Source organism: Scophthalmus maximus, chromosome 19 (genome assembly GCF_022379125.1).
Source record: "Scophthalmus maximus strain ysfricsl-2021 chromosome 19, ASM2237912v1, whole genome shotgun sequence".
Taxonomy (NCBI): Eukaryota; Metazoa; Chordata; class Actinopteri; order Pleuronectiformes; family Scophthalmidae; genus Scophthalmus; species Scophthalmus maximus.
The window spans coordinates 18,990,912-19,015,267 of NC_061533.1; the positions used below are offsets into that span (position 1 = coordinate 18,990,912).

The following is a 24,356-nucleotide window of genomic DNA, read 5'->3' on the forward strand; positions in this document are numbered from 1 at the left end:
AATTGAGGCAATTTACCATGGCTATGATTTAATAGAAAATGTATGACATAACTCAGTCAGAGGCAATGGGCAATAATGCAATCAGCCAATTGCAGGAGAGTGCAGGGTCCACTCAGCCGGTTGGCCCTGCAGGGGCCGCTAGAACACATCCAGCCTATAGGCTGTCACCGGGAGCCTCTTCATGGCTTTGACAAATTACAAAAGAATCCTGTTATTACATGGGCCTAGCCTACTTTCTACAGGCTGCAGGTCTTTGCTTGTGATGCCAGAATGATGCGTTCCTTCGTTAAACCAGGCTCTCTGAAGTACAGGTGAGGCTGCAACCACTTTTCCACAGTTCTCACTAAGAAGAGGAAGAACCCTGACTAGCTGCTTTCACATGGCTCAGTGTTATATAAGGTAATCATTTCCTAATGAAGATGCCTGCATTTACAAACCTACAACAAAGCAGAAGATATTATTTTGAACTACACATACCTTACTTCTGGCCTGGTTGCTTGTCAAAACACAGCACATTATTTACAGGGGGGAAAATACCCTACTTCTTCTACCACAGTCCCAATCTGTCAAGAACCAAAGTAAAGTGTTGACTAAAATGGTAGACATAGCTCCTCGTGGGAAAGCAAGAGACAGAGGCAACCGGATGAAGGAAGGCAGAAATGATAGAGTCTCAAGTCAGGCAACAACGGAACAGGGGGGAATGATCACGATGGGAGAGAAAGCTCGGTGCCCCTCTCAGCAATGCTAACCAGATAAGATCCTAATTATACTATTCCATTCCCTGCTCAAAGAGGGCAATTAGGGGAAAAATCGAGAGAGGCAGGGTGAAAGGGTAAGAGAGAAAGAGAGAGAGGGACAGAGGGAGAAGGACAGAGAGAGAGAGAGAGAGAGAGAGGGAGTAAGTAGAGGACAGCAGCAAGCAGCCCAGCCCAGCATGAAGCCCAATCTTCGTCCACAGTAATTTCCTGCCACAACAGCCTTCCAAGGTTCTGCTGTGGAGAGACTCACCACACAAATAACACTGTCATTAGGCAGCCCATGAATGTCAACTCCCACCCACACCTGCACACTGTACTGCTAAAACAATAATAATGTTAATAATAATGCTGGGCTCCAGAAATTACACGCAAATGATTAATATAGCGTCTCCCAAGCAGACTGTGGCTGTGGTGATTATAAAAATTGATGAAAACTGGTGGAGAAAAAAATACATTTTTCATTCAGCAGGAGGTCGTCAATAAACAAGTTAGCTGTAGCAAGGTGAGAAAAGCGAATGCTGTCAATCTGCTAATAATGTGCTAATAAGTCGAGAGAAAAAACAAGAATCTGTGTACTTGCAATGTTGTGCACAGGCACCGCTTGGGTCATTAGCTCTTATGATCCAAACCATTTCTGTGAGTCTCTATGCAGGAATTCCAATTTTTGATTATGGTATGTAAGGAAATTAATGAGTCATCAATCTATCTGTCTGTGTGTATTCATTTATCAAATATTTACATACAGAGCATCCGTGAGTTGCATATTAAAGCACACACTCGGAAAAAAAAAACTAAATAGCCAATACAAACTCAGCATCTATGTATTCATAAATCCATTTAGCACGATTTAAAGATGCTGATTACAACTTTTGCCAGACCTTAACCAATCGCAATTCGCAACACAACATCTAAATGCAAATTTAAATCAAACGGGGAGCTTACTCCCAGCTGACATTTGGTTGTAGCTCCGTTCTATCGATAATGAGAAACTGAATCATCCCAACCGACAGGGCTTAGAGTAAAGCCGGTTTGGAACAGTGGGTGAAAAATATGATTTGAAGACTGACGCATTAAAATAAATGGTAGGTATTCCTGTAACATACAGTATGTTCTTTTACCTATGGACAGAATGTCCCTGTAAATTCTTATTTACTCTAGCTAAAAATTGTTTATGCAAGATTTCCTTTCTGATGATGAGCCAAAAAGTAAACGATGTGAGAGTACTCACAGTAGGTTTTCCTTGTCAACTCCTCCACCACCTCTGGTTTGAGCTTGCTGTTTGATTTCCCCATGATCTTCAGCTCTCCTCCACACCTCCAAATCCACCTTGGCACGAAGCACCTGTTACTACCTCCTCTCCGCTGTGCTCCTCTGCAAAAAGCAAACAACAAACGCGGGCCAAGTTAGGTCCAATGGCATCGACGATGTAAGCGAAACACACTTTGGTTTGGAAAAAAACAATTCCCCATTCAAGCTAAATGGTTGTATCGTTCTGTGTGGTTCACTCTGGCTGTGGTCATGATCAGTCATCAGCCCTGACACTACAGACAGATGAGTCAAACCCCAGGGGCCCTGTGAAGAGGAGCCGGCACGTTGTTGAGTCTATGCGAGTGCTGCTGAGTGCCTATGTGTCCACCTCATTTCTTCGCGGCGCTCCGTGGGCGAAGAGTGGCGTTTGGATGCGTTGCTACCTTCGTCCTTGGATACAAGAGTCACTCAGTGGCTGGGTTAAGCACGCTCACTCCCTCAGTCATTCTCTGTTCTTCTCCCTCCTCCTACCCCTCATTTCCCACCAACGTCTCTACTGCTCTGGGTAAGTTACTGTAGAAAAGCATCCTCCCTCTTGACAGCTGAGATAAGGAGGTGTGTAAACTAAAATACAAAGAAGGGCTCGCCTTGGATGCACCCGACTGCACTTTGCACTCTCTCAAAGCATTAGCTCTAATCCGTGGAATGTATACAGACACAACAGTCCAAGAAAAAGCAAAAGGTTTCGGTAATAATTTACCGAAGGCAAGAATAAGCCAGGTCTCTGCGTGGTACTTCAGTTCTAGATGCCAGCTGAACAGCGAAAAAAGATCCGGTCCTGCTCTTAAAATAGGCACGTGTGCCGTATACCGAGCTTATGGGCGGATTTGAAGAGTGACAGTTTTCTTTTCTGCTACATTCTGACTCATAACGCTGCCTCCTTGCTGGCCTCAAGACAGTGTGGTATGGTGACCCCCCCCCCCCCAATCCTCGGTCACAGCAGACAGGAGATGAGGGGATAATGGAATTTCTTTGTATCACAGGCCTGGCATTGGCATGCGATGATGCCTCACCACAGCAGCTGCCTTAGCTACAGAATAGAAAACTAGTGTACGCACTAGTAGGCACCTTCACTGCAAACATCTGTTCTTCATGTCCACGGTCAGGGACGACCTGCTGAGGGGTGCCGCGCCGGCGATCAGCATCTTGAGTCGGCGCAAAGCCTTGTGGTTCTGGGTGTAACTTGGACTCTATGAACACACACAGACAGGAGAGCAGTTGCAAAGGGAATGACAGGCAATCGCTATGTTTGATACAGTCTATGGTTTAGGGTTGGTGTTGGTCAGACGCATGAGCGCTTGACTGGGGGGGGGGGGACACTCAAAACAAACAACGACATTTCTACTGTCTGCCAAAGCTGCTGAAAAAAAAAACCTGTAGCCAGGGCACAATGTGCAGTAATGGAAGTGCCGCGGCTGTTTGAGAACCATGCTTTATATTACTAGCACGACTAAATGGCAAGCTGATAAACTGTGGCGTCAAGTCAATTCAAGTCTAAAGGAAACAGGTGGCAACGCGACTCACACACACGCAAACACAACAGATTCGTAATGATTGGACGGCCGATTGAACACGCACGAAAGTGCGCCTTGTTTCCACACATTCACATATCCGTGGTGCGTTTATCGGCGGCGGCAGTGCGGGATGTTGCCTGGCGGCACCATAGCAACACAGTTTATGGCTACAGCTGCGGCTTGCTAGTCGTTGCGCTCGCAGCTTGTTGACTTATACAAGAAAAGAAGAAGAAAGAAAAAAAAAGGAACAAAATTAAAACGGTAAAGCTTTTTTTTATTTATTTATTTTTTTCATTTAATTTTTTTTTTATTTACCTGAGCTTAACAGAAGCGGGGAAAGTCGCCGTCCAGGGATTTTGGTCACGGAGCGGAGAGCCGCCGCTGTCCAGCGTTTGTCTTCCTCCGCCGGGGCGAGCGGCTCTCTGCTGCTGCTGCTGCTGCTGCTGCGCCGGCGCTCGGCCCTGTGTGCTCCGCTTTGATGCCGCCGTCAGCCGGTGACGTCACCGCGGCTGCTGCTGCCGGCCCCGGCCCGACTCGGCTCAGCGCCGGAGAGACGCTGACGTCGTGGCACCGCTCGCTCGCGATACACTCGACTCTTTGTGCGCTCCGGGAGCATTCGCACGTGTCGTGTCGTGTCGCGTCGCGTCGCGCCCGGTGGAGGGGCGAGTGCAGCCGTGCGCACTTTTTGACCCACATTCGCATTTTCGGGACGGACCGTAAAAAGGCCGACGGGGCACTTGAGGGCGGCATGGTTTTACTTGCAAGTTACTTCCCCCCCCCTTCCTGTTGCGACTGAAGGTTCTTAACCTTTTGTTGGCTTACAACAGTGTGGGTGTGATGAATGCTAAATGTAAAGCTTACCGCATTGTCCTCCACGTAGGTCATATTATAAGGCTTTGCGTTGAGCAATTAGCCCGACAAACGGACACTTAATTGCGCTCCTCATAGGGCGCTATAACTAATTAATGAGTTCTACACGGTGCCTTATCCACTATCACAATGTATTACAATACTGTAAATAATATTTAGAATACTTTCAATTAGTATTAAGTCTGTATTTATTGTTATGAAAGGGGCTCTCCGGCAATATATTATTGTACTCTCATTGAATGGGGGGGGGGGGGGGGTAGCTACCAAAGATAAGAGTGATAGATAATGGTCAAAATGAATGCAGCAAAAGCTGAGATGCCCTGACCATCAGTTCCTTAATAAGGCAAGTTTCAAAAAAATAAATTCCCATAATGCAACTCAATATTGCCTTTCTCTTGACTCCGACTAAAAATGCCCTCCTCTTCCCAAAACCGTCCCCAGGGTCTGCTCATTACAGAGTTCCTGCTGGAGATTTGAAGTCTCCAGCCTTCCATAGCTTCTTTTTACTAGCACAACAGACATTATACAGCTGTAGGCTGAATAGAACCCCCAAGTACCTAACAGTGTAAACTGATCGTCATGTTTAAGGTTTAAGGGTGCCCTTTAAAGTAACTCACAAGTTTTGCTGTGATATTTTTTTTTCTTTAGCTTCTATATTAAAAGTAATTCACTGTTATGTTGTCAGCCTGAGACTGGAAAAATAAAACTAAAAGCCAGAGAGTGGGATGTCAAATTGAGAGAGCATGCCAGCAAAATTCAGGTTAAATCTATCCAAGCGCAGAATACTGTAATCACTGATCTGGAGAGCATAAGGTCAGCTGAGCAACAGTGCAGTGTGGGAATGAGGAAGAAGGATTTAAGACGTAGTCGTATTGGCTCAGGAGAAGGAGAGAAATTCCAATTGGTCTTAAGCAAAAAGATTAATGTACTGCAGCCTTCACGGGTATTGATTGCTTATTAGGCGACATGAAAGATGCGAGGACAATTCATTTTTCCCATGAGCCTCAATTTATCACATTTGTTGCTCGCGCTAGTTATTCTTATTACTCAAACTTTGCAGCTGGAGCTTATTAAAAGTCAGCTCCCATCAGCACCGTGCCAGCAGCTGTTTGTATAGCCCAATAGGAGCTTTCTGCCCATTCATGGGAGGGTTGGATCTAAATAGGCTGTCTGACTTGGCCAGCTTAGTATTCAGTGCCCTTCCCTGCAGTCCCCCTCGTTGCAGTCAACTGCAGTTACAGTAGTCTCACAGGAATAGGGGGAACAGGGCACAGGCAGGAGAAACAGGCCAAAGTAAAACGGAGTGAATCAATGGAGGATTCCTCATCTTTTTATGCTGTAGATCGAAGAGCAGATGGATTTTGAGTAAAGGTTTTGATTATATTTTTTGGAAACCTCATTCATCTTCATTTGTAGTTAAAGAAAGAGGGTGACCTAAACTCAGACTACTCACATTATTTCCAGAGCGTAGTTTATAACCACCCATTTATTCCAACATGGTGTTCAAGTCTGTAGGTCTGATTAAATCAGTATCAAGAATGGGGGTGGATTCAGTGGAAAATATCTTCAATAATGCAGTTCTCTGATAAAATGTAGTTTTATATTAGTGTTTTTTTTTTTATCATCATGTCCTCAGGACATAATTTCTATTCCTTTTTTGTTTACAGCTGTACCACTGAAGTCCCAGAGAAAACAAGGTTATCCCACTCTTAAGTATCACCAAACAGTGTTTCCAGTGTCATGCAGACTGAAATATATAATCTAACTCCCATTTGTCTTTACTTAGTACGTGATAGTCAATAACATTAGAAAGTGTGGAATTGCCATTGCAGAGTAATGCAGAGCATCAAACACTAACAGTCATTTCACCCTTCTCCTGAAAACAATTCTGTGCAATTACACGTAGATATTTGTCCATTTATCAGAAACCACACACAATGATCATTAAATCATCATCATCATCATCATCAGTGCAGAGGCTCTGATTAAATGCCCCTGCAGCGTCTTCACATCACTATGATATGCTGACATATGTGAGCACAGCTGGGGGACTACTGGCAGGGAACCACTGCCTAGAAAAATATTTATATAATGTTGCAGTGCCACTGACTTTCACCACCCTCAGTATTGCATTACATGCTGAGAGAGTCAGTGTCTCAGGACTGAGCATGTACCATCAACACAGTATTTATCATAATTAGCAGAAACACTCCATCATCAGGGGGTAATAATCTCAAGTTTACAGATTTCCTTACATTACAACTTGAAGACAAAAGCCACTCACAAACAAAGCACATAATGTTTGAGAGAATCAGACATATATTTGAAAAAGTTGTTGTTATGAGGCCATTTGGTGGAGATATTTTTAGGCAAGGCTGTGACTTTGATTCAACAGCTGATCCATCACACTGGCAGTTTTATAAATAGTCATGCAGCAAACTTTGAACAGAAATGCAGCTTCAGAGAGTCAGACTTGAAAGGTGTGCTAGATTTAACCACGGCTTTCTGGATATAATAACAATTGAAAGGTTGCGTGATAAAAAAAAAATCATGGTCAAGGGAAGACATTTAATTATTTCATTTCCAGCCTTCCAAGCCTGTGCTAAGTTAGCAAGTTACCAGGATTTAGCTGGATCAATTAACATCCTCGATAATTTTCTTTCAAAAAAATTCAATAAAACTGTACAGTATTGAGACGTATCTGTGGGTGATGCCTTGTCATAAACAGGCCGGTGCACATTTATAGTTTTTGTAGACATTAATCTTTTACATCAGTGTGACAGATGGAGGGAATGACAAGCAAATTAATGGGAATCCTTTTAATGCACAAGCCAGAGCCACTGGACAGCATGAATGTATTTCAAACTTAAAGGCTGAGAGTTTGGGCTTTTCATTACGAAAAATCTTTTTGATCAAATGTCTGTCAAAAGGTAGTCACAAGATATCGGTTTGGGGCGTACTGTAAGTATATAACGGAATAGCAGAGATGAGGATTTTTTCAGTTTTTAACCTCGTCCCTTCCATGAGCAACTTCCTCCTCCTTCAGTTACTGCACCCAAGCAGCATTTTCCCCGAGGCGTCATCTGTTGAGCCCACTTGAGTATCCCATATGACTAGATATATATAATTTAGGAGATCATAAATATACAATCCCTACCCTCTTCTCAACAGACATGGGCATGAGGAGCCAACGACACATACTGTATCACAGTCTGTTGTGCTCTGTAAATCCGGCAGGGCATTGAGGTTTTTGTAGCGCAGCGATGCTCTTGTAATGCCTGTGCTATTAATTCAGACTGACAACAGGCAGAAATCTGGCAGACTAATGGCAGATGGGCTTGAATCCTGGCTTTATGGAGATAAACTATACCCCCTCAGGAAGGAGTGGGGTTTGGGGGATGAATGGGGTGTTGTTAAACACTTTCTGCAGAATGGTGAGACATTCTGGAGTTTATCCAATAGGTGAAATACATCCCTGTTGTTGCTGGAAGTCTGTGTCATTTTCTTAGCAGGAAAGAAACGTTTAAGCATGAAGCAATGAGATGAATCAACAGAGCAAACCTGCGCTGTGTTAGAAGTAGGACACAATCTGCAGGCCCCGGAATGACTCTGCCAGTATTAAAAGTACATGAAAATATTTAGAATTACCGGATTTCTACCGAAGTTGAAGTTAAAGCTAGAGAGTCAGCTGGACCCAGCGCTTTGGGTCCATGAAAAGCGCTTTAAAAATTAAATATATTATTATTATTATTATTATTAGAGTGTTGTCTTTCATCTGGCCAAGTTAAAGTAGTGATAGATAATAATTATATCCGTGACCCACAGGAATTGTTTTTTAGATTTTAGCTTTCCTGTTGTATTATTGTTTCTAGTGGAATCTTCCATCTTACAAATAAGCAATTAAGCATTAAATAATGTTTTATGTCTGTCATGGACATCTCATTGTTACACTCCTGCTCCCCTCCCACTTTCTTCCAGGATTATGTCTGCCCTCTAATGGCTATAGCAAGCAACAGCACTTTGAGGATCAGGATTAATTCAGCAATGTCTGACTGTAGCTGTGAAAAGCCAAAATAAAAATGAAAACAAAAAAAATGATGGGTTCAATCCAAAAGGTGGGTTTTGGTTACTGAATAAATCATGCAGCTTTTCGCAGCTCATCGTTAAAAAGAAGACTTTATTGCTCAGTGACGAAAGACGGACATTGACACAAATTAGTCATAGGATTTTTAAAAAAGAAAAAGGAGAACGACCAATGAGGGGTGTCCTCTTGGTCCCACGGTTGAGAAAAAAAAAAAAAAACCAGAACAGCAAATACGTGTCACTCATCAACTTTGTCCCTGCCGTTTACATAAACACATGTTACACATGCCCTGTGTGTAACTGGGCTCTGTCCGGCCTGAGTAGGAGGAACACATATTCTCCCGGTGCTTAAGCAGAGCAGGTAGACACACAGGAAGAGGGGAAACATGGTTTTTATGACTCTGTTCTGTCTGCTGTTACTGTGGCCTGGCTTCAGCACTCTAATGAGATCTCCATTGGACGAGGTAGGTGGAAAGTTGCGGTTGAACAGGAGCAGGGCGGTTAGGGATTCCACTGCCCGGAAACGTCTGCAAAGTACATTGAACTCTTCCACTTGAATCTGTTTGTCATACTGTGAAAGCCTGCGACCTGGGAGAGAGATAAAACTGTGTTTTACTGGATTTACATGATGTCACAGAACGCATGCCTTAAAATATTTTTGTGTTTTCACTCAGTATTTTCGGCCACAGGTCTAAATTTAGTCACACGATTGATGCGTCTGCTTCTGAAGGAGCTTAATGTGCTGTTATTGTTTGTTCCCTCCAATAGATATTTCATCACTCCGCCAGTCAAAGAGAGACAGTTTCTTCTCCTGATGCCGCTGGTATGTATTCCTATGGCAGTATTAAGGCACCCATGAGTCATGACACAAACAGAAGTATTTAACGCATGCTATATTTTAAGGTCAGTTGATATATATATATTTTTTCTTCTTCCTATTCCTGTCTAACTACATACAAATACCAATGAATATAACGAAATGACTGGTGTATTTTTCCACTGTGTCTTCTATCTGTTCACAGAGAGTGGGCGGCTGCGTCGGTCAGCCTCAATGCCCGATATCACCCATCTGGAGCTGCTGGTGGTGGTCGGACCTGACGTCCAGCAGGTCCACAAGCAGGATACAGAAAGATACATCCTCACCAACCTCAATATTGTATGTCCGAGCACAATATACAGTGAAAAGGTTTTTTTTACTGTAGCCTGTGTTCTACTGATTGCCATTCAAGCGCCTTAAAACGAATGCATGAGAATAGCAAGTGGAACAAATTTAAACTCTGTTCACAACACTGTGAGACTCAAAGAGGGCGTCATCAATAAATAATGAAGTCGAGTTAAAGAGAAAAATCAGTTCCAATACTGTGTTCTGAAATGTTTCCATGACCACTCCAATACTATAGCCCCATTACACTCTGAACATTCTGACATATATTAAACTGACTTATGGACCCATTTCCACCCAGGCCTCAGAGCTGCTGAGAGACATGACCCTGGGCGCCAACATGCGCGTGCACCTGGTCCGCATGATCATCCTGTCGGAGCCAGAGGTGAGTTGCATCTCGAGTTCAATTTAGAGTCAAGTTCACTGGTGAGCAGATTTTGATGGTAGTGTGTTTGGTGCTCTAATCCAAAAGTTCAATAGCTGCACAGGTCTTTTTTTTTTTTAATTCAGCTAATGCTGTTATCCAGAAAGACTTTAAATGTTTGCAAAGACTAGAGAGCCATGATGCAAGAAGAGACCGTTTCTTGGGCAACTTTTGTAGTTTTCCTTGCAGAATCTTCACTCCCTTGTGACTGTCTACCTTCTTTTAGCCAGAGATCCAAATGTCCACCAACATCTCCTCGTCTCTTAGAAGTGTGTGCGACTGGGGCAGAAGGATAAACCCCTCCAATGACACAGACCCACTCCACGCTGACCTGTTGTTGTACATTACAAGGCATGTTGGCGGCATATATCTGGCTGTATCGCAAGTAGATGTTCCATATTTTTAAGCAATGATCAGATCAAGTTTTACTGTATGTCTCGCATCACAAACAGGTATGACCTGGTGTTGCCTGATGGGAACAAGCAGGTCAGGGGAGTAGCACAGCTGGGTGGGGTTTGCTCCAGCGAGTGGAGCTGTGTGATTACAGAGGACACAGGCTTTGACCTGGGGGTCACCATCGCTCATGAAATTGGCCACAGGTAAAACAGATTCAAAGAAGTGAAAAATTAAAAAAACAACAACATTACAACCAATCAAACTTGGTGTCTACAAATTCCGTATTTCATTTCACCCAGTTTTGGTATCAACCACGACGGACTGGGAAACACCTGCAGCAGGAGTGGGTTCATGATGGCCTCTGATGGAGGCTACAACTGTGTGGATCTGACCTGGTCTCCGTGCAGCAGGCAGCAGCTGGTGTCGTTCTTCAGGTGGGGCTAAACTGTTCAGAGGAGCTGTGAATGAAATCGTCTCTCGTTCATCATGCAGACGTGGAGCTGTCGAGCCGTCATTTAACCTATCAGTCACATTACTAAATCTTTTCACCTGAACCGTTTGCCTTTTCGCATTTTGAGAACGTTTGGTCTGATTTTGGTTTGAAATTCTTTAAAACATAGAGATAGAGCTCTTTGTTGTCACTGTGCAAGCACAGCGATTTTGTGGGGGGCAAGCCTAAAGATGCCTTATTAGGTAAAACACATGAATTAAGTATGCATATACAAGGAATCAAAATAGAAAGACATTATATACAGTACTAAAATAAAATGACAAATCCTGGAATAAAGTAGGTAATTATATATTTATTGCATTGGTTTTCCCAGTGAAGGGAAAGCTGGATGTGTAAGAGACCTGCCCGCAATGGAAGGCTCCTTACAAGACTGGAAGCCTGGTCTGTACTATGGAGTTGATGACCAGTGTCGTATAGCTTTTGGTAGCACTGCAAGAGCCTGCTCTTTCACCCATCCTGACCTAGTAAGTCTCCTGTAATAACAGCTTGGCGCCACCAGGTGGCACCTAACATTTTTTTATAGAAACCATACCTTCTGACCAAATTTCTATTCATGTATCTGATTATGTTTTTTCTTTACCCTCAGCCGGCCTGTCGCGTTCTGTCCTGTCAAATTAGACCAGATGATGACAGCACCTGCAAACGTCTCCTGGTTCCACTGCTGGACGGGACAGAGTGCGCACCAAATCAGGTACTGCTCTGAGATCAGTGTATCATTTTTGGTGCAATCATTTTACCACCCAAGTGTAATTATTGACCAGAAGTAGGCACAGTAAGCATTTCTTTTTTTTTAATGAGTTGCAGTCGTCTCTTGCAGTGGTGTCTGAAGGGGCGTTGTGTGTCCCCGGATGAGCTCAGCTCCTCTGTGGTGGTGCATGGCTCCTGGTCCAGCTGGTCTGAGTTCTCCCCCTGTTCTCGGACATGTGGTGGAGGAGTCACTCACCGCACTCGGCAATGCAACAAGCCGAGGTAAAAAATGGGAAGCACGCGTCAGCCCAAATGTAGCGCTGCTTTTTCCACAAAGTCTCATCATTCTTCACAGCACTTGTTACTTTGTAAAATATCTGTCATGCCTGATTTTCAGACCTGCCTTTGGGGGGACTGACTGTCAGGGTCTGGATATTGAGGCTGAACTTTGTCACCAGCAGGTGAGTTCTGACTGGTTGTGTTGACAGTGGGTCTCAATACAGTAGGTCGGCGCTGTTTGCTTAGTGGATCATTGTACCAGGAATCTTCCCATGCTTTATGGTTTGTTTGTTTTTAGTTCATTCAGCCTGTGCTCCCATAAGAAGCATCCAAAAATATTTGCATCGATGGGATGACTCAGATAATTAGATTTTGTTCAAAACCATGGGCTGAGGGCAAAGTGAGCGGTCCTTCCAATCAATTTGAGATTTCTACACCTGTCAGAAGAGGTTGTGAGTAGAAATAGTAAAAAAAAACACTTGATTTTCCTTCCACCGGTGTTGCTGCAGCCATGTGAACGCACCCAGCTAGATTTCATGGCAGAACAGTGTTCGCAGACAGACCTCCAGCCCCTCTACCTGCTACCGGACACAGCCTCCTTCTACACATGGATCCCTGCTGTAGGCTTTGCAGAAGGTGGGCCTACAGAAATGTTCTTTTTTTTTTTACTGTGTGAAATACCCACCATAAAAAAAACATATCTCCAATATTTTTCTCTTTAAACTGTTTTTTTTTGTCAAAACCAGGGGATGAGCAGTGCAGATATATGTGCCAGTCAGAGGGAGAAAACTTCATGGTGAGCCGTGGCTCCCAGTTTTTGGATGGGACTCGCTGTGAGTCAGACAGTCCGCCTCCTTCTGGCTCCACAGCTGCTTGTCTGAGAGGGAAATGCCAGGTAGACATGACTAAGCGAGACTAAACATGCTGGAGAGCAGATGCAATCTTACTCTGTCACGCTGTTTTGTTGTTTTTAAACTCTCCTTTTTTAAAATTCACTGTTTGTCAGCTGTTTGGCTGTGATGGCGTGCTACACTCGGGCAAAGCGTGGGATGTGTGCGCGGTGTGTGGTGGAAATGGATCATCCTGCAGTTTGACCTCTGACTCATACACTGCTGGTCAGGCCAGAGGTAACAAACAACAGTGTGTAATTACTGAACACACTCCAGTGACAGATTTTGATTGGAGAGCAATCATTTAAGTCATTTATTGACTGATCCCTACTTGTCAAATGTGGTGATTGACTGCTTTCCTCAGTTTTATATTACTGTTAATTCAAATCCTGTAGGAGTGTTTCCAGGCAAAACCAAGCAATTTCCCCATGTGGTCTGGGAACAAATGATGGGAACTTCTATTTTACTATATTCAGACTGATTACAGTAATAATTAATAATCGATTAATTATCATACAGCCCTAACAGACCTGTGTTGTTTCCTTGAGCCTCAATTCTGTTTTCTGTTTCAGAGTACACCACCTTCCTCTCGCTCCCAGTGAATGCCACACAGGTTCATATTGTAAACAGGGCACCTCTCTTCACTCACATGGGTGAGTGTCATCACTCTACAAGATATTGATTTCTCTGTAACAGGTGTCAGAAGACCCAAACTTGGAGTTATGCTTTTGCATTTGTGTCTCCGCAGCTGTCAAGGTTGGGGATCGGTACATTGTGTCTGGGTCCGGCAGCATGGCACTGAACATGACCCACCCCTCCCCAGTGGATGACAACCACCTAGAATACCGCCTTCACTTGACCTCTGACCTTTTACCTGCGATGGAGGAGCTGCTGCTGCCTGGACCGCTGCAACTGGAGATAAACGTACAGGTCAGGAGAGACGATCAGAATGAGTGATCAACTATTTTGTTTAAATCTTGATACAAAGGTTGTAGCTTTCACACTATATACATATATATATGTACATATACAGTATTTACTGTAGGCTATATTACAATAATGTTTAAAGAAATACTGAAAAACAAATCCCAGTGAGGAAATCTTAACTTTTTTTTCTTTTCTCAGGTCTATCGCAAATATGGGAAAGAATATGGCGAGAGAACAAATCCAAACATTAGTTACCAGTTCTATACACCTATGAACAGTGACTTGTCAGGAATCACACCTGCGGGCAAATGGGTTGTCTTTACAACACCCTGCTCTGTGTCCTGTGGATCTGGTAAGTGACATTAACAGTAATCATGGGTCACAGTGACACACAAAAAAGAAGTACCCAAATTAAAGTAACATACAGTAATGTATTCTGTGGCTGATAACATTATGAATTCACAGACTGGCTTGCTTTTGTTTTTTTAGCCGGCAGTGGCTTTCACAAATGAGTTTCTGGGAAGAAGGCTCTCGTATAATATAGTGTGCAATAATCATGAGCTTTGTGAGTGAGCTTTTATCCCGTAATTAGTGCCCGTGCTTTTTTTTTGTGATTATTATTTTTCTTGTCCATACACACTGTTCTCTTGCAAATCCCCACAAGTCAATTTTAAAATATCGCAATTTAGGCTTGAAGAGTTGAAGTTATAAATAAATAAATGTATGCAACACAGTGTAAATTAGGAAATGTAAAATATTGCCCTAGAACTGGAGAAAAATCCAAGATTTTGGATTATTTAATTGAGGGTTGTTTTTCTTTCCACATTTATTTAATTATCTACAGGCGTACAGACACATGTATATGTCTGTGCAGATGAAGATACCAACAACCATTTGGAAGAACACAATTGTGGAACAACTTTGTCACCTGTACCACTCCAGTCCCCTTGTGACCTCCCACCCTGTCCCCCCAGGTAGCTTCATATAGTCCTGTTTTTTTAAATTTCATTTAGTACAAATGCAGCAGAAAATGGGTGCACATATATAATTTGCGGTTTTGCAGGTGGGATACGGGGAACTTTGGTAGCTGTAGTGCCTCCTGTGGCGGAGGAGAAAGGGTGCGTCCTGTAAAATGTGTTCAGACACATGGGGCTGAGGTGGTGAAGGTTCCGGACTCTGAGTGTCCACCAGAAGCGGCTCCAAATGCTGTGGAAAAATGTAACATGCAACATTGTCCTGCCAGGTATAACGTCCACACAGTACTGTTGATCACTGGGTGTCTTGGGTCAAGTAACTTCCCACGGCTGTAGATTTTGAATGGGTTCAGGCGTTACAATGCCGCCTCAGTTTGAACGGCATTTGTGAAATTAGCATATAAAAAAATTAGTTTTTTATATGAAAACCCTCCTGCATGTGTTCACAGATGGCGTGTTTCAGAACCAGGGGAATGTTCCGCAGTGTGCGGGCCAGGGGAAGCCAAGCTTGCCGTGTCATGTGTCCGGCCGGAAGCCGGTCGGGATGTTGAAGTGGAGCAAAGCTTTTGCTCACAGCAGATCAAACCACCTGATTCTGTGCCCTGTGTGGTGGACGTTTGTCCCATCGGTTGGGAATCCAAGGGAGAGGTAAAATTGAAAATGACTCTCACTCTTCTTTCAAAATGTGAATCATGTATAAACGCTGCTTTTCCTGGCCAGGAGCAGTCGATGCTTGAGCCCAGTTTGTTGCCGCGCTCTAGACAAGCTCCTGTGTATGTTTGGAGCCCTGCTATCAGCCAGTGCTCAAAGACCTGTGGTAATGGTAAGGGAAAAATATGCACTCCCCTTAACTTAAAAACTTCACTTATTAGAAACAGCATGTCCACATCAGATATGGCCAACCAAAGCCTCGTGCTCGCACAGGAACACTGCAGGTGTGGTTTTCCTGTTTGGACCACCAGACCAGACTGGGGGTGCCTGACTTCCACTGCGATGCTTCTACCAAACCTCCTCCTCAGGCTGAGATCTGTGGCACATCTCCCTGCCGTCCCATGTGAGATACCAAAATCTCCTACTTTACTTGTAGTATGCAGTATACCCAAAAAATGAATTTAGAGAAAGGCGGCAGTGTTGTTCAAAATACAGCTCCAACAAATGACAGCAGTGAAATATTGTTGACACCCAGGTGGCGCTCTAAGCAAGGAGTCTGCAGTGTGTCCTGTGGAGGAGGGGTGGCCGACAGGGTGCTGTACTGTGCTCGAGAAGCAGAGGAGGGGGAGGAGGTGGTTGTGGAGGACTCCGAGTGTAGTGACTTTCTCAAACCCACGGGAGTGGTTTCATGTAACACCCACAGCTGCCCGGCAAGGTAAATCATACACACACACACACACACACACACATTTGAATTCAACCTTTGTAAAGGTAAAAAAGTGATCTCACTCCCACTGGCCAGGTGGAAGGTGTTCAGGACGTCACCCTGCTCACTGTCCTGTGACTTGGGTGTAGCTCAGAGGATCGTGTCCTGTGTCCAATTTGTCCACGGCAAGGAGAGTGTTGTGCCAGAAGAAAACTGCCACGAGGCCGTCAAACCAGCCACCACAGTGCCCTGCCTGGTGCAAATCTGCACCTTCAGGTGGGAGGTGAAGCGGTGGAGCCAGGTACACATGGCAGCTGAAAGGATGGACTGGAAATATGAAGATCAAATTAGATTCGATAAGACCGGATCTGAGAGGAGTTGTTGGATGATTTGTTTTATAAATTCACTGACGGAAAATCTTAACACTTAATTGTTAAAATCACTTGTTAATCCTTCTCTGGTTTCAGCTTCTCCAATATGACTTCCTGCTTTTTGGTAACACTCCAGAATAAATAACTTTGTGTTTTGGGCTGTTGGCAACACAAAAAACTTGTGCGGCTGCATAACACAATATTTACAATAATCATTGGTTGCAGCCTTAGATAAGATAAAGGACTAACAACGTCTCTCAGGCAATACCCTTACATTTCCACCTGTCCACTGTCGACCTGAATACTGTTGTGATGTGATGCATGATGTTGGTGGCACTATGACCCTTGCGTCTCTCTCCAGTGTTCAGTGCCCTGTGGATATGGGATCCAGTCCAGAGCCGTGTCCTGCCTGGGCCCCTCCAAGCCTGAGCCTCTCAGCCCTCTGCTCTGCATGCATATGCCCAAACCCATCACCATCCAGGGCTGCCACACGGCAAGCTGCGTAGATGCGCCGCCCACCCCGACTGCAACAGGGACCGCCATGGCGGTTAACCTCACTGAAGGGCCTCTCCTGTCCCCCATACACCTTCCAAGTCCAACAGGAGCCATCACCTTCCCACAGACCACCACGACAACCCCCCCAACACTCAGAGGCACAAGCACTTTGACTCCATGCCCGTTGTCAGTACGAGTTGGAGGCAGAGTCATCATAACAGCGTGTGTGCTCTTTTCCAGGCGCATGTGGACAGCTGCTCCTGGAGGAATCAGGCACAGTGGATTTGAAAAATGTAACAAGCCGCTGCACAGTGTCCATAGGTCGACCCCTAGATGAGGTCATTCACATTAAGGTGGAATCTAGCTCCTTGAATTGCAGGAAAAGTAAGTCTTTAAAAAAAATATTTAGAAGGATGCTACTTCCTTTGCCATGACTATTGCACCAAAATAAATGTCTGCACCTCTGTGCTTGTGTACCTGCAGAGGAGCACGTGGTATTTTTTGACCGACTGGCCATTGTGAGAAAGTGTGCGCAGGTGGCAAATAGTGAGCTGACAACGAGAACCAACGTCCTTCTGGTTCGTCAAAATCTGCTCACTCCTGGTAATGGGATCGTGTTTACCTACATGTCGCAGAAAAACACAAAGAGGAGCCACCATCAGGGTAAGACGGCGTGTTTGGCCATCGTGTGCATGAGCTGGGTTTGAGAGGTCTATGTGTTCACAAGATATTCTGGATATAGTTGCTATTTGCATAGATGCAATGCAGTCAGTCGCAGCCAATGTGGGAGCCTTCAACAACCTTACGTATCAAAACTGAATCTAGAGCAATGTACTCAATGTGAACACGTGCACACTCTGATGTCATCCAACAAAAGAGCACTGCAATAAATACAGCGAGGCTGAAAATATAGTGTAGGTTTAAATGCTACAAATGATAACATAAAAAACACTATCGGACTGAATCTGCAGTTTTAACAGATGTTCATTTTTATGACCTCCACAAATGATTCACTCAAGTCATTACATTGGACTGTATTTGTCCATAAAGGTGTTCAAATGCATTTTGTTCACACCGATGCATTAACCAAAGATTAAATATACCTTGTCTTTGCCCCACAGATTGTGACGTTCAGTTGTTTTCCCCCAGCGGCGACTTTGACAACCCAACAACGTCCCACACTAACCACACCTGTCGGGTACTCATCAATGCACCTCCCTCAGTGAAGATCAGAGTCCAAGCGATACACATAAGATTCAACGCCACCAACTCCCAGTCCACATACATTATGGTGCGGGCCAGCTTTTAAACTTGTGTTGTTGTTTCAGTATGCTGCACACTGGATTGGGGCTAAAAAAGTGCAAGTGTAATAACTATTATACTAAAATAAATCTTTTTTTTCTTGGTCTAGATCCGGGACATGGACATGTTAAAGACCTCTGTATTTAAAGGCCAACATCTGTTTCTATGGCAATCCTCCGGAAATATGGCCGAGATTGAGTTTCATGGAGACTACCTGCATTCAAGAGGAAGCTTCAGAGCTGAATATTCATTTGTGACTCGTTGATATATAACTACCTTGAGGAGGTTTCATTTTCATGTTTCGCATTTCTATAGTTTAAGGACTTTTTTTTTTTATTTTTTACAGCCATTCAATTCTATTCTATTGAGTAGAAAGACTGAGTAGAAACCAAGACCCTTTAAAACTTGATTTTCATAGTTATGTGCTACATTTCACATGAAATAAATGCTATACAAACCAAAGCACTCAACAGTCAAGTGAGGCAGTGTCATTCTGGGAACGGCACCAGGAACTGGCTTAGTACAAACAAACAAAGAATATTTATGCTTTTACAGAAGCTAATTATTGTTGATGGTTTCATATAACACAATATATTAAAATATAGAATTCCCATGATTGAGCTTTACTTCTCATTTCAAAGGCAGTGCATTAACAGCGACACATTCCTCCTTCAGCCCCAGCACACTCAGTGTATTGTGCGTCGATGCTGGCGTGGCGGTCCGCCAGCGACTCCGGCACCGGTTCAGTTCCAGCTCCCATACGGCGCAGTGGGACACGAACGCCAAGGCAGCCTCCTGTGCGGGATCACTGCTCGGCTTTAGCCGTGTCTTCCAGGAGAGCTCTCATGTCCAACAGAGCCCCCTCTACAGCCCGGGCAAACTTGGCAGCGTTTGTCTCCTCACAGCTGTTGAAGGCTGTGATGGCGATGTTGATGTGCTCATCCATGGGATTGTAACACACTCCATAGCCATCTGGCACCATTGGACCAAAGCACATCACACAGTCTGTCTTGGCGCCGACCTGGACACACAGACGGGAGAGGGATGAGAGCGAAAAAATACTCCAAAAAATAAATAAGACGGCAAATAATCATTTGCTCTGCAATGATACACTGCAAATTTTCTTAGATGCAAATGTACCTGGCTGGTTGAGAGATTAAAATGCTGCGCCACAGCAAAAGATGTGTCCATGAATATCTCGGGCATAGAGGTCAGATCTTCGATACCCTGCATCTTCAGCCCAAGGAGGTGTCTGTCGATCGCTTGTCCATAAATAGCCTTAAAAAAAAAAAAAGACAAGTTGAATGCGCAGAACTGAGGTTGATAAGATTGTGTCAAGAAACAACGAACATATCGTTGAAGTCCAGCTCTCACATTGTACATGTTGTCCTTGTGCGTCTGAACGGCCCTTTGCAACAGCGCCAGCCTCTCTGTGTTCTGTTGACATGTATATACACTGTTGAGTCAGACAACATACATGCTTTGAGCTGTACATTTATGTGTAAAACTCTGGCGGTTCTGCAGCACCTGTTTGGCTGGGTCTTGCATTGCCTGGACGAATGTTAGCGAGTCTACAGTATTTGAGCGGATGGCATCTGTTCGCCCATATTTAAACATTCGTAACGATGCACTCTCATACGTAGCGCAGCAAATATTATACCTCCTGGAATTAAAAAAACAACACACAGGATAAATAATGCAGTGCACTTTCAGGTCTATGTCTGGGAATGTTTTTTCGAACTATGAAACGGGCATTTCTCACCTGAAGTAGGCAAGCTGAAGAGCCAATTGCACAAAAGCGTCTGGACTCAGCTTATGTTGCTTTGGCACATTTTTTCCAAAATGACCAAACATAAGCACCTTAACATCCAAGTCATGCACCATTCTGGCGGAAAAAAGAAAGATGAGTTAGTTACACAAAATCAAAAAGCTGAGACACTAATAATTATCATGACAGCACCGCACGTACATGTTCATATTTTGTTTGGCTCTCTCAATGTCTCTCTTGACCTCAGGTGTAATGTTAAAACGTAGTTTCTGAGGCATCTGCAGAGGAACCATTGGGGAGCGGACTATTTCAGATTTCTGCCTGTTGAGAAAAAGTGAAAGTCCATCGGAATTAGTTTCAAATCGGAAAAGATGTTCATCCAAAAACGAATGAAACTCACATGTATTTAACAACATAATCCACGAGGAACACGATGGGTGGACCCTCGGCAGGTGCATGTTCATACACCAGTCCACATGTACCGTCCTCACCGACAATGAACTGTGGATGATTAAAGAGAACATTCACAATCTCGACAATCGCTATAGCCCTTTTTATCATTTCAAATGTAAAGACGTCTGTCTCAAACCGACCTGTAACGTCTTATCAAACCAGCGGTTGCCGCTGTTCCAGCGAGCTCCTCCTCCGTGTAGCATCTGGGCCGCCACGCGACTCTGGTACAGCTCGTCTGACACGCGTGGCATTGGGGCGTCCAAGCAAACTGTGAAGATACTTTTCTGGATGGCACGCACCGACTCCTTATTTGTCTTATCTGAGGATGCATAAAATGGCCTTGAAGATCTAAATCATATTTTCTCTCATATACGCTTACTAGTTATAAAATCAATCTAGCTGATACTGAGGGGTTTTATCCCTCCTCTGCTCACCCTTCATCAGGTTGTTGTAGGCTTTTCCCCAGGTGTTGCGGTGCTGTGATGTAAGGATGCCAATCGGCTCCTTGTTGGTCTGCAAAGAAGAGTTCCAGATCTTTTCCAACTGCATGTACATCTGGTCCACCGTCAGGCGCGTGCCATCGCTGTTGTACACATCCAAGACAAAGAACTAGGCAAGGGAAAGTCAGGGTCAGGGTCATTTAGCCACAGAGCCAGTGCTAACAGGAGCAGACCAGCAGTGCCATCTAGAGTACCTGGAAGTTGTGGACCACGGTGATGTGAGTGGGATGCGTTTTCCCGACAGTGTGATTGACAATGGTGTCTCTCTTTGGACCGGGGATACGACAGGAAGACAAAATCTGGTAATACTGATCCATACACAGCGGCTTCCCACTCAGATACTCCACAGGCAGGGTCTCACTGCGACACAGCACCTCAAATTATCCACTTGAAGATTTATTCATTTTTTATTACATACGGTATGATATTCGGAATTGTTTCAGGCAAACTCACGTGTCAATCATCTTTTTAAAGTCCAGAACTCCTGCGATCAGTTTGGCAGCAAATCTGAAGAAAACATTTAATTGTGTTATTGTCAACCATATAATTCTCTCGTGTTCATTCTGCATGAGCGTCTACAAGCACAAACAAACGATTATTAATTGTCAGCTATCAACTCTGAAAAGAGACATACACAAGTACATTCACATTGTGTAACTAGCTGTCAAATGATGAGCCTACAGTGGCCTCCATGCCTGAAACTCAGTTGTTGGCTTCAATGGAGTATTTATCTACGGGGCCTCCATATTCACCATATCCCACGGGTCACAGTCGTCACAAACAGCTGAGCAATGCTATGAGCAGCCAGGGCACTTTAAATAGCCAGCATGTGAAGAGAAGCCTGTGCAAAGGTCGGCTTGAATATCCAGCCTCATATGAGCTTGTTTATACTGTGCTTCAACGTGAAGTACATCACTTTTGGAAACAACTTCATGAGTGTGCTTAAAATTAATTACACATTACTGTATAAGTGACATTGTGTGTGTGTGTGTGTGGGGGGTGGGGTCCTAGATACGGATCTGTTCCCTGCTTACTCACCTCATCTGTCCTTGGCGATCGTGGAAGTGCATGCGTGGCAGCACAACCCCAGGGCTGGTGTAGACCGCCACCGGCATACGGCAGTCTAGATAGGCTGACTGCATCCACCATTCTGACAGCTACATAAACACAGCAGTAGTCAGATATCAGATGCATATATGGATATATGACTCCCGACAAACATATGGATGTCTGATGCAACAAAAGATTATTTCCTTTAAAAGAGTTTCGATTAACTCGTCATGAACAAACTGTAGAGTGAGCGAAGGTCTTCAGAGTCAGACTAGACACTGACCTGCCAGATAAACCTCACTGCAAATTGAAAAAGTCATGCATTTAAATGCAAAGGCCGTCGTGTCTGACTCAGCAGCAAGTAAGCTTTAGTTCATTGAGTCAGGACACTTCATCAAAGATGTCCACCATACTACATAAAAATGCAACCACATATCTACCCAGTTGTCTGTCTTGCGTGCCCGTCGCTCCAGGCCTTTCTGCAGCCTTTCCCCAACGCCACCCTTCAGAAACTCCTCCACCAGCTGCCGGGTGTGATCCAGCTCTTCCTCGCTGACAATGGGCTCCAGAGCGGCCAGGTAGCGCTCACATGTCTGCTTCAGGGGCGGCACAGGCAGTTTGGGTAAACCCTCCTGGTGCACCAGGGATCTCTCTTGGACCCGTGTCACGGATCTGACCAGGCGACACGGCTTCACCACGCCATGCCGGAGCTGGAACACATGAGCTCGATGAGCACACGCTCTCCTCTGCCATCGCTGATTACATTGGAAAAATATTAAAGGATGTTGCTCAAATATTGTAATTGACAATACATGGCTCACTGCGTTGGCATCAAAGTGTAACTACTGACATTTAATCTTATTCCAGTTGAGCCAGAAGAGTAATTGGACTACAGAGATGACAGATGCTGCCTCACAAATCCAGGTGTGAACATGTTGTTAGATATTAAGGTTATGCAATCGAAGCCTCACATTGTAAATGACTCGAGGCAAGGGACTTCAAGTACGGACTGTATTCAGTGCCGCGAACAGCATTCCTAATAATATACTAATACATAAACTTTGCAGTTAAAAAATGATTCAGTCTGTGAAATCTGATACCCAAACAAGAAGGTGCTGCAGTCATACTATTTGTTTGGACCCGCTGCTTGTAGACTGCCCCAGCTTATAAATAGAAGGTTGACACAGTGGAACCTTTGGAATGACAAACACTAATGAAGGCAAGGAACATATTTGTGCAGTCATGGTCACCGCTGGTTATCAAAATCAATTTCTGATATATATATATATATATATATATATATATATATATATATATATATATATATATATGTGTATATATGTATATAAATATATAATAACAAAATTAATTTGGAGGGGCTACCATCGGATTTAATATGACGGTTAAATAGAGACCATTGGCCGTTCAAATTAATTCCCAAGTAGTGATCATGAGAATGAGCATACATTTAATTTGTCAAGTTTCGGGGAATACAACTTCCGGTGTGTATTTTCAAAATAAAACGTTTATGACCACCATGTTTATGTTTCGCAGCGTTATCGTTACTTTTTTGATACCACACCCCACAGCAAATAATATATAGTGCAGAACGCAATATGAAGAACAAAGATAGCACTGAAGGGGAACTCTGCAGTCGTCAGAACTCTACCACCCACAGCACCGGTTCCGATGTCCTCTTTGCAGCATGCGCAGTGAGCCAGTGCTATGCTATCGGCTACGCTAGGCTAAGGTGATGCGAGATGTTCGAGGACAACGCTCTAAAACACCACTCTGTTGCCGTGACAAGTGGCAAGCAGGACATTTCAACAGCCCACCGCCGTTTGGGTTATAGTTAAACCCAAATGTTGTCACATTGTTGTTGTTGTCCCGTGCAGCGCCCCACCCCCTTCACTCGGCCCGATGCCGTGAAACCAAAAAAGACGTTAAGCCGCTAAAGTTGAAACGCACTCAACACGCACGAACAACGGACTCACCCCGACTCTGACAAGTGCACCCCACATGTTGTCAGGCGGACGCGCGGAAGTCTCTATCTAACTGTCCCGGGAGTATGGATGGGAGACCCTGGGGCAGTCATGTCTCAAGGACAAGCGCGGTTGTCTAATCTCAGCCGCCCAGCCCCCCGCCCCCCCCGGAACCACCGAGCAAAGACAACCTGTCTGCTCCCCGATAAAACTCCTGTTTCCCCGAGTGGAGTTTGGTACAATGCGTGGCTGCTCGTTAAAAATCATTAAAAAGAAATCATAAAAAAAAATCCTC

The 24,356-nt window shown here is 44.3% G+C and overlaps 3 protein-coding genes across 9 annotated transcripts in view; 1 reads left to right on the top strand and 2 right to left on the bottom strand.

Moving 5' to 3' along the window:
• The window catches only part of ncs1b (neuronal calcium sensor 1b), a 16,642-nt gene extending 12,359 nt beyond the window's left edge, over positions 1-4,283 (bottom strand). The window contains exons 1-3 of one of the 3 annotated variants that reach the window (XM_035639684.2): positions 3,896-4,283; positions 3,135-3,256; positions 1,987-2,129 (exon numbers count right to left, since the gene is read on the bottom strand). In XM_035639684.2, the coding sequence (XP_035495577.2) occupies positions 1,987-2,050 (64 nt within the window). In that variant the 5' untranslated portion in view covers positions 2,051-2,129; positions 3,135-3,256; positions 3,896-4,283. Of the gene's footprint in view, positions 1-1,986; positions 2,130-3,124; positions 3,257-3,895 lie in introns of all 3 variants that reach the window. The other 2 variants (XM_035639683.2, XM_035639685.2) reach the window with 2 other exon arrangements.
• Positions 3,688-18,573, top strand: adamts13 (ADAM metallopeptidase with thrombospondin type 1 motif, 13). Of its 4 annotated transcripts, none has more exons than XM_035639677.2 (29): positions 3,688-3,841; positions 9,302-9,356; positions 9,556-9,689; positions 9,997-10,080; positions 10,346-10,470; positions 10,572-10,718; positions 10,815-10,949; positions 11,340-11,490; positions 11,613-11,717; positions 11,844-11,995; positions 12,111-12,174; positions 12,502-12,628; positions 12,739-12,887; positions 12,999-13,119; positions 13,455-13,535; positions 13,631-13,812; positions 14,008-14,161; positions 14,654-14,783; positions 14,873-15,052; positions 15,233-15,431; positions 15,504-15,606; positions 15,708-15,837; positions 15,970-16,149; positions 16,237-16,441; positions 16,873-17,164; positions 17,247-17,390; positions 17,490-17,669; positions 18,128-18,297; positions 18,418-18,573. In XM_035639677.2, the coding sequence occupies exons 3-29, from the start codon at positions 9,585-9,587 to the stop codon at positions 18,571-18,573; spliced, it is 3,951 nt and encodes a 1,316-aa protein (XP_035495570.2). In that variant the 5' UTR covers positions 3,688-3,841; positions 9,302-9,356; positions 9,556-9,584. The 4 variants fall into 4 exon arrangements, with proteins under 4 accessions (XP_035495570.2, XP_047185077.1, XP_035495567.2 ...); XM_035639674.2 differs by lacking the exon at positions 3,688-3,841 and adding an exon at positions 8,813-8,997; XM_035639675.2 differs by lacking the exon at positions 3,688-3,841 and adding an exon at positions 8,813-8,997 and having other exon boundaries at positions 15,510-15,606.
• zgc:154046 (Carnitine O-acetyltransferase-like) lies at positions 17,973-24,232 on the bottom strand. Of its 2 annotated transcripts, none has more exons than XM_035639681.2 (14): positions 24,074-24,232; positions 22,520-22,789; positions 22,068-22,186; positions 21,483-21,536; positions 21,224-21,389; positions 20,964-21,138; positions 20,670-20,848; positions 20,477-20,577; positions 20,278-20,397; positions 20,071-20,193; positions 19,836-19,971; positions 19,683-19,745; positions 19,449-19,586; positions 17,973-19,329 (listed from the first exon to the last, which is right to left on the bottom strand). In XM_035639681.2, exons 1-14 carry the CDS (start codon positions 24,098-24,100, stop codon positions 19,114-19,116), a joined length of 1,887 nt encoding a protein of 628 aa, XP_035495574.1. In that variant the 5' UTR covers positions 24,101-24,232; the 3' UTR covers positions 17,973-19,113. The 2 variants fall into 2 exon arrangements, with proteins under 2 accessions (XP_035495574.1, XP_035495573.1); XM_035639680.2 differs by having other exon boundaries at positions 22,520-22,834; positions 24,074-24,231.
• Between the last annotated feature and the right edge of the window lie 124 nt (positions 24,233-24,356).